At 47.9% G+C, this 18,204-nt stretch overlaps 1 protein-coding gene across 5 annotated transcripts in view; it reads left to right on the plus strand.

The window, feature by feature from the left end:
* Positions 1-981: 981 nt before the first annotated feature.
* CRPPA (CDP-L-ribitol pyrophosphorylase A) overlaps positions 982-18,204 on the plus strand; it is a 270,311-nt gene continuing 253,088 nt past the window's right edge. For 2 of the 5 annotated variants that reach the window (XM_027872573.1, XM_027872574.1), the window contains exons 1-3: positions 982-1,079; positions 5,076-5,352; positions 13,828-13,977. In XM_027872573.1, the coding sequence (XP_027728374.1) occupies positions 5,122-5,352; positions 13,828-13,977 (381 nt within the window). In that variant the 5' untranslated portion in view covers positions 982-1,079; positions 5,076-5,121. Of the gene's footprint in view, positions 1,080-2,253; positions 2,275-5,075; positions 5,353-13,827; positions 13,978-18,204 lie in introns of those variants that run through there. The other 3 variants (XM_027872572.1, XM_027872571.1, XM_027872570.1) reach the window with 2 other exon arrangements.

The following is an 18,204-nucleotide window of genomic DNA, read 5'->3' on the forward strand; positions in this document are numbered from 1 at the left end:
AGAAGCTCGTGGTCAGACTCTACTGGAGTAGGCACATTCAGGAAATTCCATTACTAATGCTACCTCCACCTAGGTGGCACAGTACATAAGAGTGTTGGGCCTGGAGTCGGGAAGACCCGAGTTCAAATCCAGCTTTAGACACTGTGTGACATCACTGAACCTCTGCTTGCCTCAGTTTGCTCATCTGGGAAATGGGGATAATAATAGCACTTCTTTCCCAGGGTTATTGTGAAGAACAGATGAGATCACTGTAAAATGCTTTGTAAAGCTTAAAGCTTTATGTAAAAGCTATCATCGTCACCACTGGGCTGTTGGGAGGTCTCACTGCAACATTTGTTCAACTGGCACAAGAGGCCAGTCTCTGCCTAGGACTTTACTTTTTACCCGGGTTAAACCGTGTGTAGGCATTCAAGGTCCTTGGGCCTCAGTTTCCCCAACTGTAAAAGGAAGGTGCTGGACGGGAAGCTCCCTAAGGCGATCCAGCTTGTAGAGAAGGCGAAATAGCAACTAGATACAAAGTAACTTCAGGGGAGAGAGTCCCAGCCGGGAGCTTTTACCCTTGTGGGGTGGGTGGGGGGGTGGGGGTGTGTGTGTGTGTGCGCACGCGCGCCCGCGCGCATGCACGCAGGGAGGGGTCGGGAATATGGGGGGGGTTGCCCCCTCCACGATGGTCCTGTAAGCTGCTCAAGGGGAGAAACTGAGGCTTTCGCGGAGTTCCCAGGCCCCAGTCGGCGGCCCTCAGGCATCCGCAGGCGCGGGGCGGGGGGAGGGGAGCGGCAGCCCCCGGCCCTCCCCGCCCCCGCCCCCGCCCGGCGTGATTGACAGGCCGCGGCTGCGGGCGGGCGCGGTCACGGCGGCGGGCGCGCGCTTCGGCGGAGCCTCCTCCCTCCCCCACGCGATCAGCGCGCCATGGAGCGGGGGCCCACGCGGGACGGCGGGGAGCCGGGGCCGGCCGTGGCCGTGGCGGCCGTGCTGCCCGCGGGGGGCTGCGGGGAGCGCCTGGGAGGGCCCACGCCCAAGCAGTTCTGCCCCGTGCTCGGCAGGCCGCTCATCAGCTACACGCTGCAGGCCCTCCAGAGGTAGGGACGGCGCGGCAGGCGGGGGCGGGGGCGGGGGCGGGGGCGGGAGCGTCGGCCGGCCTGCGTGCGCGCGTGCGCGCCTGCGCGCGTGCGTGGAGGGCGGGGCCCGTCCGCTCCTAGTCCCGCCCCTCCCCCCCGCCCCCGCCCGCTGCCCCCCGCGGGGGGGGGGGGGGGGGGGGGGGGGGGGGGGGGGGCCGCCGCCCGGGGGGAGCGGCAGAGACACCCTGGAGGCCATCCCCGAGCTCTGATCTCAGCCCGTCCTTCCCCCGGGACCCCGAGATAAGCGGCGGCTTGAGCTTTAGCTTCCCCGGGCTTCTGCCCGGGAGACTCTGGCTGGATGGAGCAGGAGAAAGGCCCGGGCCTTATTTGTGCCCCCCCCATCCCCCTTGATTTACATCGGGACGTCCCGCCGCAGCCGGCCAGCCCCTCCGTGGCCGCCGCGCGTGGGACGCCGCCTCCACGAGCTTCCCTTGTGGTTGGGTAGAGACTACCGCAGATGGGCCCTCCCGGCGCGCCGCTCCGCATTGGCACGATGGGCCCCTTTGCGGGAAGCTTGCTCAGGACAGTTTTCAGATGATTCTCTGGTTTGAGAATAAGCTGAAGCGAGACTTGTCAGATTGTCCTGACGGTGTGGTGGCCCACGATGCCGCTATCGGGACTTGGGGACCCTAGACTTGCTCATCTGTGAAATGGGTAGAGTAACACCACCTGCCTCCCAGGGTGGTTGTGACGCTCAAGATATTTGTAAAGCACTTAGCCCCGTGGCCAACGTGGAGTAGGCACCCTATAAATGCTAGCTATTGCCATGATTATCGTAAATTTAAAACAGTTCTGAATCTAGGGAGGGTGGTATTGTAAATGATGACCGTCATAATTAAAAGCTCGGTGGTGAGTTAAGGTTTACGAAGGCCATTGCATCTGTCATTTCATTCTCACAACAGTCCTGAGGAGGAAGTGCCTTTATTATCCCCATGAGAAAACTGGAGGTGAGAGATGTGAAATGATTTGCTCGAGTTGTCTCATTAGTAAGGGTCTGGGGCAGGATTTGAACTCGTGTCCTCCTGACTCCGGGTCCATCACGACCCACTGTGCCACCTGGCTGCCCCAGAATGAGCCTTTGGAAGAACGGAGGAGCAGCGTGGACTTGGATGTGACTGCCCAGCCCTATTTACACTGGCAGCCCGGGTCCTAAGAGGTGGGCCAGCGACTTCTGTGTCCAGGGTTCTAGAGTAATCCAGAGGGGCTTCGAATATTTCCAGTGCTGTTGCTCACTCGCTGTTGCTGGTGTGACCCCTTCCCCTTGGACTATCGGTGGCTATCAATTAGTCAGCCACGCTTAATTAGCTTTTAGAAACAGGTATTTCCTAAGGGGGTACAGCGAGGATAGTTTTTACCATACATTCTCCAAACTGCGGTTCCCGGCACCTACAAGCACATGCAGAGGCCAGAGCAAAGTGGGTTCAAGCTTAGAGAGCCTGGGCCGAAGGGGTCGCTCAGAGCTCCTGGATGTTCCTCTTTCTTCTTCGTTGGGCAATTCCTGGTTTTCCCATTAGGCCTGACGTGCCTCTGTGGGGCCTCAGGGTCATCCCTGACACAGCCCTGCTGTTGGCTTTCTTTGTGACTCAGGAAGACAGGGCTGCTGCTGAAATGTGGCTGGAGAGTCCAAATCTTCTGACCTGATCCGGAAGGGGGGTGGGGCAGAAGATCTTCTCCCCGCCTGCCCCCTCCCCCAATCCATCCATCCATCCCCTGTCAGGGTTTAGCTGGAATTGCTCCACCTTTGGGCGTGCTGTGGGAACCTCCAGGTTCTGACCTGGCTTATTCACAGGGTGTGACTGATTCTTTAACCAGTTCGAATATACTTTCTGTGCGAAAACAATTTTACCCAATGGCCTTCACCCCTTCCAAACTGCTGAGTGACTTTTCCCAAACATATTTTAGTGTCTCTGATTTAGTGATTCACTGGAGATATACTCACCTGATAAAGGGAGAGCATCTGGTTAATTACTTTGAGTGGATTTCGGGGGTGGAGGGGGGAATGACTGGTTCAATTAACATCTTCCCCTCCCCTTATATAGGTAATGAGGTGACAAGAGAGCAAACATCCGCCACCAAAGAATGTATATCCTAATCTCCTGGAAGAATTTAAAGATCCGAGCACAGGCGCACGACCCTTAATCCTTGAAGGGTCACGCAGTTTGTAAATGACTGAGGCCAGATTTGAACTCAGGAAGATGAGTCTTCCTGACTCCAGGTCTGGTGCTCTTCCCACTGCTGCCCCGTCCCCAGTATTGAAATCCAAGTCTGGAGTTTGGGGGGTTAAGGTGGTCATTTCCCTGGAGAGGTTTTAGTTTCAAAAATGACTTTTGGAAAGAGGGAAAGAGGGCTTTTGGAAAAAAAACCTGGAAAACCCGCATAAATTTTATGGAATATGTTGGCTGTAAATGGGTTTTTGGATTTCATTGGAATAGCAGATTCTTGGTGAAGGAGCTCCCTAAAACAGAGGTGGGGAATCTGCAGTCTCAAGGCCACATGTGGCCTTCTAGGTCTTTGGTGCAGCCTTTTGACTGAGTCCAAAGTTTTACAGAACAAATCCTTTTATTAAGGTGATTTATTCTGTGAAGTTTGGATTCAGTCAGAGGGCCGAACTTGAGGACCTAGAAAGTGATATGTAGCCTCGAGGCTGCAGGTTCCCTACCCCTGCCTTATAACAATGCCAATTAGAGTTTGAGAGAGTTGGCTGGGCGATTAGGTCAGGGTCCAGGGTCCAGGGTCCTACAGCCATTATAGTTTGACAAAGGGCTTGAACTCAGGGCTTCCTGGTTCAGAGGCCAGCTTCCTACCCACCATGACGTGCTACCTCTGCTGCAAGTGGTTTATAAAAATGGGAGGGATTCTGGAGGTGAGCACCTCCTGGGAGGACTCCTGGGGAACAGTGCTGTCCCTGAGGCTGGGAACACTGGTGGAGGAGGGAGTGAAGGCACACGGGTCTGGGCCTGCATCTGGATCTCCACCGAATGTATCAATGGCTCTCAGCTGGAGACAGGGAAGGGCTTTTTGGATCCTTTCCTTTTCTGTAAGGAGCAGATCCTTCTGTGCTTGCTTCTCATAGTGTTTTTAATTCCACATTCCCCACCCCAGTGGGACAATGTCATGTTTTTTTGTAGATTTTGGGGTGGGGAAGCAAAATTTTAAAAGGACCATTTAAAAAATTCAGTGTTCACATTTGGAGTTTAGTCTTTGCTGCTAAAGGGAATTTTTTTTTTTTTCTAAATAAGGTCAATGTGATGCCCTACTATGGGGCTTTTTTACTGGAGAATGGTGGCAGTGATTGGTGGATTATGTAAAGAGTACCATAACCTGGAGAGCTGAGACGCTCTCTCAGGGCAGTGTCTTTCTTTCTGTTTTTTAAAGTTTTACTTATATCTTTTATTTCTGGCATTTTTGGATCTATCCACTTTACCATTGAATAGTCGCACAGTAAAGAAATGTATTTAAGCAAAACTAGTGTCTGATCTGCCAGGGGATGTACTCTTCCACACCCATAGTCTCCAGTCTCTCTTCTAAGAAGAGAAAAACGTGTGTTATCGCCTGTGCCATCCCCAAGCCTGGTTATTGCCCTCATCCTGGCTCCTCTCCTTGGTGTGTATCCTGTGTGGGTCATCGTCTTTCTCGTCTGTTCTCTGCTTTCTTTTCTCTGCATCCTGTTTTTTCTCTGAATTCCTCATCTTTGTCACATCTCAGGGCACAATCATGTTTCTTAACAGTCATATCACAATTCAGTTCCACTTCAGTTCCAGTTTTTGGCTCTCACAAAAAGTGATTTTATGGATATTTAGGGGGTAAGTTATACTCTACTCCCTTGTCTGTGACTCCCAGTGGAGTCCCAGTGGATGTATGTGGTCAATAATTTCACTTAGTAATCTCGTATAACTTTGCTTGTGTCTCTAAGGACCTTTTTGTCTATGATGTGGCTTTTTGTCTTCTTTCTTTTAGGGTGAGCTGGATAAAAGATATTGTTGTGGCTGTGACCAGTGAGAACATGGACATGATGAGGGCCATCATCCATCAGTACCAGCATCAGCGAGTCACCCTGGTTGAAGCTGGCGCCACCCGCCATCGGTCCATTTTCAATGGGCTGAAGGCCTTGGCAGGAGACCACCCCCATTCCAAGCTGCCCACCCCCACGGTTGTGATCATCCACGATGCTGTGAGGCCCTTTGTGGAGGAAGATGTCCTCGTGAGCGTGGTCACTGCTGCCAAAGATCACGGGGTAGGTGGCTGTGTCCCAGTCTGGTGCCATGATTTTAAGACAGCAGGGGTTTCCCAGGAGAATGAGAAGAAATATTCGATGCTAAAAGCAGTATACATGTTATCACTGGCAGAAGGAAAGACTGTGGGGCTTGAACATCCAAGGTTAGGGACATCCAGGGGGAGACAAGTAGGGAAAGACCCCAAAGTAGCGCCCCCCCCCCCCGAATAAAGTGTGAGCAGTTCTGGATGCCTCCAAAGGGAGACGGGGAAGGAATAGAGCCAGAACTTTTCCCAGGGCCTTGGAAGAGATGGTTGCCGGACAGGAGGAGAACCCTATGCTCTAGGGAGAAGACTCCCACAATCCTAGGACTGGGGTCATGTTTTATACCAGATTTTCTTTGTTCCTCTCTGGTTAGACGAGTGGTCTCCCTCCGTCCGTGGATTGTTCATTCGTTCAACAACACGTGTTTCTTATTTATTGATTCGGAGCAGCTCAGGGAGGCCAGAGGAGGCCAGGAGTTGGAGGTGGCCCCTAGCAGGCCGTGCTGGATTGGCTTCTCTTGTGATGTCCCAGGCAGGGAACCACTAGGGAAGCTGGAGGAATTCAGCAGAGAAGAAATGAGAAAAGGAGAGGGAGGGCTTAGGAGGTGGGGGTTGGGGCAGGGCTGGAGCAGAGGGAGCCTGTGGCAAAAGAGACTTGACCCTCACACCTTGGAGGTTTTTTGACTACACCGATGTCATTCTGAGGAGGCATCAAATGACAGATTACTGGCTGTTGTGTTGTATGTTTTGCTGAGTGAGGTGAATAGAAAGAGGCAGCTACGTGGGGCAGTGGGTAGAGCTCTGGGCAAGGAGTCTGGAAGACCTCAGTTCAAATCTAGCCTCTGGCACTTACCAGCTCTGTGACCCTGGGTGAGTCAATTAAACCTCTGTGTGCCTCAGTTTCCTCAAATATAAAATGGGGATAATAATTGTGCTTACCTCCCGGGGTTGTTGTGAGGATCAAGTGAGATCTTTGTTGAGTGCATAGCACACAGTAGGTGCTTAATAAGTGCTTGTCCCCCTTCGCTTCCCACTCTTGTTACTGTATACTACAAGTAGGCATTAAGAGTGGAAAGCAAACAGTGAGCACTGGGTGGTGTCCTTTTGTGATCTCACAGCTCCCAAGCACTGAATGAGAGAAGCTGGCCCTTGGAGGGTTAATGGCCCTGGAGGGGGGACTTCCTTTCTTGGTGTGGTGTTCTCCTTTGGTGGCTGGCTCCTGGAGCCCGTGGGCCTCTTCTCCGAGTTGGGTTTTTAAATGAACGAAATAAACTACATAGGACTGCACAGGAAATTAACAGTTAATGAAAGAAGACCCGTTTCCCTCCGTCAAGGCCACAGATTCCCCGGAATCTCCCCTAAGTCTCCTTGTGGGGAAGAGGTCTTCGGACCCCAGGGTAGGAGCATCTGCATTGGAATCTCACTAATGTGCCACCCGATCCAGTCCCCTCACATTTACACATGAGGAAACCGAGGCCCGGAGAAGGGGAGTGCCTTGTAAGTGGCAGAGCTGGGATTTGAACCTAGCTTCTCTGATCACAAACCCAGGTTCCCTTGTGCCAGGCTGTCTGCCATCTTAGGGCACCCTTTGGAACAAGTCAGGGATTCTAGCTACTGCTTTATTTGGATGAGCAAATGAGACTTTGACCAGGGACGTATAATGCTCCACAGAACATGGTTAGGAAAAAACATAAAATTTGCAGTCAGATTTGAATCCCAGCTTTGATGCTTAAATACCCAGGTGATTTGGGGAAAGTCCTGAGCCCTCTCTTGGCCTCAGTTCTCTCCCTAGGTTTAGGAGCAGGGTATGGGATGGAGTAGCCTTTCCCACCCCAAATCCATGACCCTGACATAGAGAACTTCGACGTTTTAGGGAGGGATGAAAACCAGTTGCTTTTCGCCTCACCCGCCCAGTTGCTTCTGGAGTTTCCTCCGGAGCCGGCCAAGTCCCTTGTCTTGGACGGTTCCATTTCCTCGTGTTCATCAAAATGACCTTGTACGATCGTCACACTGTGTGTCTGTCTTGAGTAAAGCCCACAAATCAGGCCTGAAGGAGTTCTCTGAAATTGTTCCTGACTCCACTGAGAAGGCAGCTTCATCATTGGTTAGAACTCTGGGCTCGTCTTGAAATGTTTCCTTTGATGCCAGCTCCCCGGTGACCGTCTCCTGCCAATAGGTTTAGAGCACTCGCCCTCCAAGGGCTGTGAACAATGACGACAATAAAAGATGAGAATAATTAGTGGAAAATTCTGCTAGTGATCAGACTCTTTCCTTCTAGTTGTCTGGACGATTTCCCATGCGTCCTGTGCCACTGACTGCTAAGTGGCACAGAGGGAGGGGAATGGTGGGAGACACAATCCGGGCTCGAGATGGTGCGAGGCTCAGTCCTCCTTTAGTTTGTTGCTTGTCTGGGGCTCTTGACCCCTGGCTTACTTCACACTTGGTGCCTTCTTGCCCCGTGCTCTTAGTCTAAGCTCTGCCCGAAGGTCCCTTTTCAGACCAGGGATTCGTTAGAAAGTTGTGTCAGTTAGTCAACAAACATTTATAAAGTATCTACGGTGTGCCTGGCACTGTGCTAAGTCCTGGGAATACAAGGAGAGGCGAAAGACAGTCCCTGCCCTCAAGGAGCTCCCCGTCTAACGGGGGAGTAGCCTGTAAGCATCTGAGAACAAACAAGCTACAGACAGGATAAATTGGAGCTAATCCACAGAGGCTTTGGAAGAGGCTTCCTGAGACAAGTAAGGATTCTGAAAGCTTCCATGGACTAGCGTGGGAGATCATGGACCTGACTGGACTTTGCAGAGCAGTCTTTAAAGAGAGAAAGAGGGGTATAGTGGAATGTTCCCTATAGTTAGAATCAGAGGATTTGGGTTTGGATCAAAGTTGGAAGAGACCAGTAATCCCCTCTATAACATCTCCAACCAGTGGCCATTCAACCCTTAGTGCATTATGTGCAATTACTACTTGGGTGACCTGGGGAAGGTCATCAAACTTTAGTGTTCTCCTCTCTGAAGATGATCATTCCCCCTTCCGGGCCTCAGTTTCCTCATTTGTTAAATGAGGGGGTTGGGCTAGGGAGTTTCTAAATTCCCTTCCAGTCCTATTTTGTTACATTGTACTTTTCCCAGGTTAGCCCCCAGCAAGCAGCTTAGCTTACTTTTGGACTTAGTTTCCTTATTTTCTTATTGAGGGGTTGGGCAGAGGACTTGCTTATACTCCGTGGTACCAGAGAGAAAAACTAGGAGCAGTGGATGGAGATCACTAAATATCTGCTAGCAAAGAAGCTTCCCAAAATCAGCACTCTCCCAAGGGACAGTGGATTGCCTGGGGAGCGGCAGATTCCTGAGATGGTATTTGTAAAGCACCGGCACACAGTAGGCACCGCATGAATATTTGCTGACGTCATCGTCTTCATCGTCATCCCTTCTCATCAGAGGCTAGATGACAACTAGTTTGTTCCATTGTTGGGGAGATCATTGTTCAGCTGACCTCGAAGAGCCCCCTTGGAAGAACTGTGATTCTGGGAGGGGCTGCCCCACGGTCCCTGCCAGTGCCAGTCTACTGTGCCTTCATTCGCTGTGCCTGTCTCAGCTCTCTGTGAAGTCCTGGCCAGATGATGATAAGGAGGTTCATCATGATTAGAAATGAAAGTTGTGCGGTATCAGGCGTCACCATTAGTTGGAATCAAGGGAGTAGAACGTGAATTCGCTTGTGGGTTGTGGACTTGACTGGAGTCAAGAGGTCAGGATTCGGGCCGTGGCTCTGTGACCGCAGGCAAACCACTACACCTCCCTGGGCCTTCGTTTGCTTGTCTGTAACGTGGGTTGATAGGGGCAGAGAAATGGCATAGGGGGTCGGTCACCAAGATCTCTTCTGGCTGCCACGTTTTGTGAATGGGTTTGAGTAGTCTGCAAGTCTAGTATCAGCCAGGCACGTGACCTGGCTCCCAAAATGAGCACGTAGTCTTGGGTGGCAAGAATGGAAGAGAAGTCGTCTCTCTCAGTACTCTGTGCTGGCAGCACCCATCTGGAGTATCAGTCAGCTTTCTTGTCTTCCTCTCTACTACATTTCTCAGGTAGATCAGAGCAAGGCAAATGGCCACATTCCCCTTAGCTTGGCTGGGTTTGAGATGTCGGGGATTCCAGATTCTCTTTGGGCTGTCTGAGACCCCCGTTGATGCGCAGTTTGGCCGTGGGATAGGACACAAGGCTGGTCAATCTGGGCCCTGAGGGCCTGAGCTTCAGGGTTGATCATGTTCCCAGAACACCAAGCTGTCATTACCGTGGGGCTATTGGAAGCCCTGGAAGAGCTGTGAACTCCCAGAGAAGCCCCAAAACCAACATAGTCTGCCGAGGGCTAGTAGCCACCTATAGAACAAGATAGAGATTGTACCAGCTGCTTGTGATAGGAAAGACAGGGCAGTCTAGTGGTCAGACACTGGCTTTGGGGAAAGGAAAACCTGGGTTTGAGTGTCGCCTCTGACACATACTGCCTGGAAGACTCTGGGCAAGTCTCTTAACTTCTGTAGAACCATAAGCTGCTAGCCTACGTTGGTGGGGGGCGTTTCCTTATCCAGGACTTCTCTGTCCTAATGCAGTCACGGGACCAGCCCCTATGCATTCCCTATCCCTATGGAGAGAGAGTCTTCACCGTGCTGTGCTGTTCTTACTTATTTTAAAATATAAAGTCTTCAAGGGCAGGGCCTATTTCAGTTTTGCCTTTGTCTGCCCCTTGCCTAGCCCAGGGCTGGCCAAGTACAGCACCCTTAATGAATGCTTGTTCCATATAATTGCATTGTTAACTTAGCATGTGGCGATTATCTCTAGGGCAAGTAACTCATTTATATCTATGAGGTTCCAAATCGCAGCCCAAGCCACTCTGAAGCAAATTAGAATGCAAGTGGAAGAGTAGTACCTTTTCTTTTGTTTTCTCCAGGAGGAAAAGGTAGTTAATAAAAAGATAACTTATATCTGCCTCCAGAGAGAAACCTGATGGACTCTGAACACAGATTGAAGCAGACTTTGAACATTTTTCTTATTTTTCCTGTTTTCTCCTGTTTTCTTTTGTCATATGGTTAACATGGAAGTATGTTCTGCGTGATTTCTGTGTAATCGATATCATTCTGCTTGCTTTCTCAAGGGGTGAGGGAGGGGCAGGAGGGAGGCAGAGAGTTTAGAATTCCAAGTTGAAAAAAAAAGATGGTTAATTTTTTTACATGCAATTTAGAGATATTTAACAAAATAAAAAGTATATTGAAAGTAAAATGATAGCTTAAACCTTTTAGACATTTCTGAGCTCTGCTTGGATATTGACTGCTCACTTTGGGCAATAAAACCTTGAGGCTGTGCTGGAGGTGCTTTTAATGAATGAAATTTCCATCCAGTTTATGTTATTCAAAGGCTGCAATGAAAGTGTCCCTCCGACAATGTGAGATTTTTTAATCTTGTAATTACTCGCGATTGTTTTACCTTTGAAGATGCCAATCTATAAACTTTTAATAAGTAGTCTTTCGATGAAGACAGCCCAGCAAGTTGAAATGGTGATTATGCGGTGGGAGGCCTTGTTCTGTGGGCTGTCGTAATTAGCAGGATCTCAGGTGTCTGGGAGAGAGAGCTACATGTCGCTACCTGTAAGAGAGATCATTGCCTAAGATTGTTTAAATTTTGGACATGGATGGTTGAAGGTAGAGGCCCTTCGTCTCACAGGCTCTGATGACTTCCCTCGTTTGGATTTGGAAGTATCTGAGTGGATCAGGACGAGCAGACAATAGTCATTGGGAGGCTGAGCTTCCGAGCCTGGAGTCAGAGCTCGTCTTGGTAATTTCCCAAGGAGATCTTAATAATAACTTGCCAATAAACTAGTGTGTGATAAAAATTTCCGATGATGATAAAGATGGAAAATGAGACATATTTTTGAACATGGCCTATTTTTTTTTTTTTTGCTTCACTCTTCACGTGTGTTTCAAGGCATCCTGATAAAATAGTTATTATTTACATCTTCTTAACTTAGTGCAGAGGGGAGTTCAGGGGATTGGAGATCATAGGATCAAAGATTTCCAGCTAGAGGTGACTTTGGAAGTTATCAAGTCCAATGATTCCCCTTGGCAGCCTTCCTGAAGGTCTGTTGAGTCATGTGGGGATGGGCTCCCCTTCAGTGGGGGCTCCCAAACCCCAGGGAGTTCCTCTGAGTGAAGAGCCTCTCAGTCGTGTAGCCCTAGGTTTATTTTTTCTATCTTTCTTTGGATGGTCAATGAAATAGACTCTTTTCCTTCCTCTATGCCATAGGGTGGTGCTTTTAAATATGATCATAGTATTGTCGCTTTCATCCCTTAGAAAAAGTAGAATTTGGTTCATGGCCCCAGCTGAATTTTGCCTGTAATGCAGTTGTTTTGCCCTCTCTGTGTATACAAATTTAAAGAGAGTACTTGAAATCAGACTTTTCACCCGTGTCTTCCTCTCCTGTCAAAGTTATTCAGTCAACAAACAGAAGGGCAGTGTATGCTGTGTGGCAGGCACGCAGGGGCCCAGCTTACTGTATTTGTATAGCGCTTTACAGTTTTCAGGGGCGTAGGTGGGTGGTGAAGTGGGTATAACCCTGGACTTGGAATCTGGAATACTCATCTTCATGAATTCAAATCTAGCCTCAGATACTTAATAGCCGTGTGACCCTGGGCAAGTCACTTCACCCTGTTTGCCTCAGTTTCCTCATCTATAAAATGGGCTGGAGAAAGAAATGGCAATGCACTCCAGGATCTCTGCCAAGAAAACCCTGAATGGAGTCACTGAGAGTCAGAAAACGGAAGAAGAGGGGAGGAAGAAGAAGAAGAAGAAGAGGGAGAGGAGTGAGAATAAGAATGATAACCACAACAACAAATCTGTGCTGCGCTGTCTACTACTGCCGCCAAGACAGTTTGCTCTTAGTACACACGAGTGAACAAGTAAAGAGTGTGTTTGCATTTCCCATGTGAATGACATCTGAGACCTAGTGTGGACCCAGGCTTACTTTCATGCGTCTAAGCCCTTACCCATAATCTGAGTGTGACTACACTCAAATAATTGTTTCTATTTCTACAGTTAGGAACAGTCACAGTTCATGAATTTGCTAATTGTTGTTTCTTCTCGAATACCTTGCCCTGTGTTTGACCGCTGGTTGGAGTAGAGCCTCATCTTGGACGAGGTGAGACCTTCTTGGACTCCGCAGAATATGTGTTTAATTGATGAAAGACTCAAAGGACCTTATTTGGAGGCAGCCTGTCCGATAATGTCCTGCATCCTGATGAGTCATTGTCATGAGGCTTCATTATCTGTGTGCATGTTCCCCACTGGACATGGGAAGCGTCACACACGGGTCAGAGGAAGTCGGAGTGAGAAGTGGGATGGTACGGCGGTGGAGAGAAGCCTGCCCCTGCCTTCAGAGGCTTCAGTCTAACTTCTGATGATCAGCTCTTGGCTGAGTTCTTCATCTCGTTGGGACGCCACCGTTTCTTTTTTCAAAGGAGAGGGTCAGACGAGAGGATCGTGGGAGGCACCGTGGGGTAATAGAGAGGGTCAGACTAGACTTTAGTCACTAGAGGATCATGGGAGGCACCGTGGGGTAGTGGAGGTGCCAGCTCTGGAGGCAGGGGACCTCAGTTCAAATCTTTTCTCTGACAATTATTATGTTGGATAGCAAGTCCTTTGCCTTTTCTGGTCCTCAGTATACTCTTCTGTAAAATGAGGGGGTTAGCCCATCTCACGACTGAGGTCCGGTCCAATTCTGCCTCTCCCTTCCCTTGAAGGAAGGGTGTGGATGTGTGGGTGTATGTGATCCACCTCTTGTCTTCCAAAAAAAAAGAAGGTTTGGGCATCTGTTAATGAGGTCCAGTTACCGCCAGAACACTGGATGTTAGGGGGGCTTTGCTTGAGGAGGGACCGCCTGCTAGGGGAGTAAGGGCCAAGGAAATGCCTGAAAAACCTTGGCTTTTCCTAGAAATTAGAGCAAGGCCTGGAAACGACGTGTTTCATGTCACTGTTGATTCCCATCTCAGAGACTCCAAAGATGTGTCTTGAATTTACTGAATTACATGGTGTGTCAGAATTTTGTAAATGCACATTAGTTCACTCTTGCTTTTGTGAATAGCTGTCTACATTGCACTGAGGTTCTTTCCCAACACACTTCTTTCCTTCTCATCAGTGAACATCCCAGCTTCCTCAGGGAGTGGGCTTTTGAATAGTCATTGATTACAGATGCTAAACCTGGAATGGAAAATCTTCTATTCCCTCTTCACAGTCCCACTGTGGGGCTGGCTCTTGGACATCCTAACAGATCCCTCGCCCAGTGTTTCTTTGAGGGAGTCCACTAGAAGGACCCCAGATTTGAGGTGGTTGTCAATGATATCGGGAGCGCAGACGTCTTCTTTTCCCAAGTTCTCTAGGTACAAAGTATCATTTACTGCTTTCTCTTTATTCCACAGGCAGCAGGAGCTATCCGCCCCCTCGTGTCCACGGTCATTACTCCATCTGCAGATGGTTGTTTAGACCAGTCATTAGACCGGGCCAAGCACCGGGCCAGTGAAATGCCCCAGGCTTTCCTGTTCGATGTGATCTACAGAGCTTATCGTCAGGTAAGAATTGAAGGCTTTCAAGGGGATATGCTTGGTTTTTGTCTTATTGAAGGAAACGTTATTAAAAACAACAGTCTTGCCTCTTTTGAACAAAAATTGGCAAACCATGTTGGAGCTGAGATTGTCTTACTTTTTGTTCTTTATAGATGAAAATATTCATTTTTACCCTAGACCTTTAAAGACGATTCTTCTCTCTGCAAAGTTAGCAGTGATCTCTTAGTTGACGAATCTAACAGCCTTTTTCTCAGTGCTCATTCCCCTCGACCTCTCTGCCACCGCTGACACTATTGGTCACTTTCTCCTCCTTGATACTCTCTTTACTTCAGGTTTTCAGGACACCCGCCCTCTCCTGGTTCTCCTCCCACCTTTCTGACCCTTCTTTGTCTCCCTTGCTCAGTCCGCTTCCAAATCATGCCCTCTCATTGTGGCCGTCCCTCATGGTTCTCCCCTGGGTCCTCTTCTCCTTCTATACTATTTCACTTGGTGATCTCATCAGATTCCATGGGTTTAATGACCATCTCTATGCTGATGGTTTCCCATAACCCTAACCCACTGAGCGCCAATCTCACATCTCCATCTGCCTTTCAGACATCTCAAACCAGATGTCCAATAGACGTCTTATACTCAAACGTGGCACCCATTGTCTTTCCCCCTGAGTCCTCACCTCCTCCTCCTTTCCATTACTATAGATGATAACACCATCCTCCTGGTCCCTCAGGCTCACAGGTAGGAGGCATCCTAACTCCTTGCTCTCTTTCATTCCCCATGTTCAACCCGTTGCCAATGCCTGTTGATTTCATCTTTGCAGCATCTCTCGAATACGCCTCCTTTTCTCCTCTGACACTGCCCTCATCACCTCACACTATTGCAAGAGGTGCTGAGGGCACGAGGTCTACCTGCCTCAAGTCTCTCCCCACTCCAGTCCATCCTCCTAAGAGATTTTCTTAAAGCGCAGCCCTGATCACGTCACCCCTGTACTCTTTAAACTTTAGCGGCTCCCTGTCATCTCCAGGACACAATACAAAGTGCTCTGTTTGGCACTCAAAGCTCTTCATAATCTAGCCCCCTCCCCCTTCCAGTCTTATACCTTACCCCCACCCCCACCCTTGCAGTGTGCTGAGAACCAGTAGCACTGACCTGCTTGCTGTTCTTTATCCAAGACACTCCATTTACTGACTCCAGACATTTGACCTGGCTGTCCCCATACCTGGAATCCTCCTCATTTCCATCTCCTGGCTCCCTTTGCTTCCTTCAAGGGTGGATCAAGCTCACTTTCTAGAGGAAACCTTTCCTGATCCTCCTTCATTCCAGTTTAGCGCATTCCCTCTGTTGATTGTCTTTGATTCAATCCAGCATCTGACTTGTTGGTACAGTTGTTTGCTATGTTAATGTTAAACATTTGTTTAAATGTTGTCTAGACTGCGAGTTCCTTGAGGGCCTTTCTTGGTGTCGCTGGTGCTTAAAGCTGTGCCTGACACATAGCAAGTGCTTAAAAATGTGTATTGACTGACTGACTAACTGTGCCTTGGTGCAGTTCAATCCCTAAACATTTAATTGAGGACCTACTGTTTGCCAGACCCTGGGGGTATAAAGTCAACAGTGAGAGCCCCTGGCCTCAGGGAGTTTCCAGTTTTCTGTAACCCACCATACTTGGTCCCTCTGGGCAAATTCTTCTTATTCCTGGCTTTCCTTGTAAAGCAGGGGCAGGACTGGGAAGTTGGAGGGACAGTCCTGTGGAATCCCAAAGAGTCTCCTTCTCTAGAGATTGTTCTTGGGGCTCATCTGTCTTCTGCCAGACTTTTCTCCTCAAGGGGCCGTGTGCCTGTGCCTCATTTATTCCACTTCTTTTTTTTTTTTTTGGTTTGTGCTTCAGCAGAATCTATTTTTATTTATTTTTATTTTTTTATATGAAATTTATTTTATTTTTTTCAATATAAATTTATTTATTTTTAGTTTTCAACATTTACTTCCACAAAATTTTGAGTTCCAAATTTTCACCCCATCTCGCCCCCTCCCCCACCCCAAGATGGCATGCATTCTGAATACCCCTTCCCCTAGTCTGCCTTCCCTTCTATCTCTCCACACCTTCCCCCTTCTATTTTCCTGTAGGCCATGATAGATTTCTGTACCCCATTTCCTGTATTTCTTATTCCCAGTTGCATGTGAAAACATTTTTTTTTTAAACATGTGTTTTTAAAACTTTGGGTTCCAAGTTTTCTTCCTCCCTCTCCATCCACCCTTATTGAAAAGGCAAGCAACTCAATATAGGTTATACATGTGCAGTTATGCAAAACACTTCGGTAGTAGAGATGCTGTGAAAAGCTAATTCTATTTCCCTTAATCCTATCCTGACCCCCCCCCATTTATTCTATTCTTTATTTTGACCCTGTCCCTCCTCAGAAGTATTTGCTTCTGATTACCCCCTTTCCCAATCTGCCCTCCTCTCTATCATCCCCCTACTCTCTTGTCCCCTTCCCCCCCCTATTTTCCTGTAGGGTAAGACAGATTTCCATACCCCATTGAGTGTGTATGTTATTCCCTCCTTAAGTCAAATCCTATGAGAATAAGATTCACTCATTCCCTCTCACCTCCCCCCATTTCCCCTCCACTGTAAGAGCCTTTTCTTTTTTTTTTTGTGAGATAATTTACCTGTTTTACCTCTCCTTTTCTCCTTCTCCTAGTATAATCCTCTCTCACCCCTTAATTCTATTCTCCAGATATGACCCCTTCATCTTCAACTCGCTGTGTGCCCTCTATCTATCTATCTATCTATCTATCTATCTATCTATCTATCTATCTACACACATATAATTTTTTCTCTCCAACTACCCTAATACTGACAAATGTCTCATGAGTTACAAATATCATCTTTCCATGCAGGAATGTAAACAGTTCAGCCTTAATAAGTCTCTTATGATATCTCTTTCTTGTTTGCCTCTTCATGTTCCACTTGAGTCTTGAATTTGAAAGTCAAATTTTCTTTTCAGTTCTGGTCTTTTCATCAAGAATGCTTGAAAGTCCTCTATTTCACTGAATGTCCATTTTTTCCCCTGAAGGATTATACTCAGTTTTGCTGGGTAGGTGATTCTTGGTTGTAATCCTATCTCCTTTGCCCTCTGGAATATTATATTCCATGCCCTGCGGTCCCTTAATGTAGAAACTGCTAAATCTTGTGTTATCCTGAATGTGTTTCCACAATACTTGAATTGTTTCTTTCTGGCAGCTTGTAATATTTTCTCTTTGACCTGGGAACTCTGGAATTTGACTACAATATTCCTAGGAGTTTTCCTTTGGGGATCTCTTTCAGGAGGAGATGGGTGGTTTCTTTCAATTTCTATTTTGCCCTCTGGTTCTAAAATATCAGGGCAGTTCTCCTTGATAATTTCTTTTTTTGATCATGGCTTTCAGATAGTCCAATACTTTTTAAATTCTCTCTCCTGGATCTATTTTCCAGGTCAGATTTTTTTCCAATGAGATATTTCACATTGTTTTCTAATTTTTCATTCTTTTGGATTTGTTTTACAGTGTCTTGATTTCTCATAAAGTCACTAGCTTCCAATTGCTCTATTCTAATTTTTAAGGAAGTATTTTCTTCAGTAAGCTTTTGGACTTCCTTTTCCATTTGTCCAATCTTGCTCTTTAGGGCATTCTTTTCTTCATTGACTTTTTGGACCTCTTTTGCCATTTGGGTTAGGCTATTTTTTAAGGTGTTATTTTCTTCAGTATTTTTTGGGGTCTCCTTTAGCAAGATGTTGACTTGTTTTTCATGATTTTCTTGCTTCATTCTCGTTTCTCTTCCCAGTTTTTCCTTTACTTCTTTTACTTGCTTCTCAAAATCCTTTTTGAGCTCTTCCAAGGCCTGGGACTGATTCATATTTTTCTTGGAGGCTTTGGATGTAGGAGCCTTGGCTTCATTGTCTTCTTCTGGTTGTATGTTTTGATCTTCTTTGTCACCAAAGTAAGATAATATAGTCTGACTCTTTTTGCGAGGTTTGCTCATGATCCCGGCCAATTACTTGAGTTTTAAACTCTTTGTTAAGGTAAAAGTCAGCTTCCAATGTGAAGAGTGTACTGTCCCAAGCTTCGGGGGTTTGTACAGCTATTTTCTGAGCTACTTGTAGGGACCTGAAAATTTTCAGTTCTTCCAGGGTGCTATGATAAGGGTGAGGTTTTTCCTTTCCACCGCCACAAGAAGCTTCACGACACCAGCATTTCTCCTCGCCCCAG

The sequence above is a fragment of the Vombatus ursinus genome, unplaced genomic scaffold (assembly GCF_900497805.2).
Source record: "Vombatus ursinus unplaced genomic scaffold, bare-nosed wombat genome assembly UNPS02014799.1, whole genome shotgun sequence".
Classification (NCBI taxonomy): Eukaryota; Metazoa; Chordata; class Mammalia; order Diprotodontia; family Vombatidae; genus Vombatus; species Vombatus ursinus.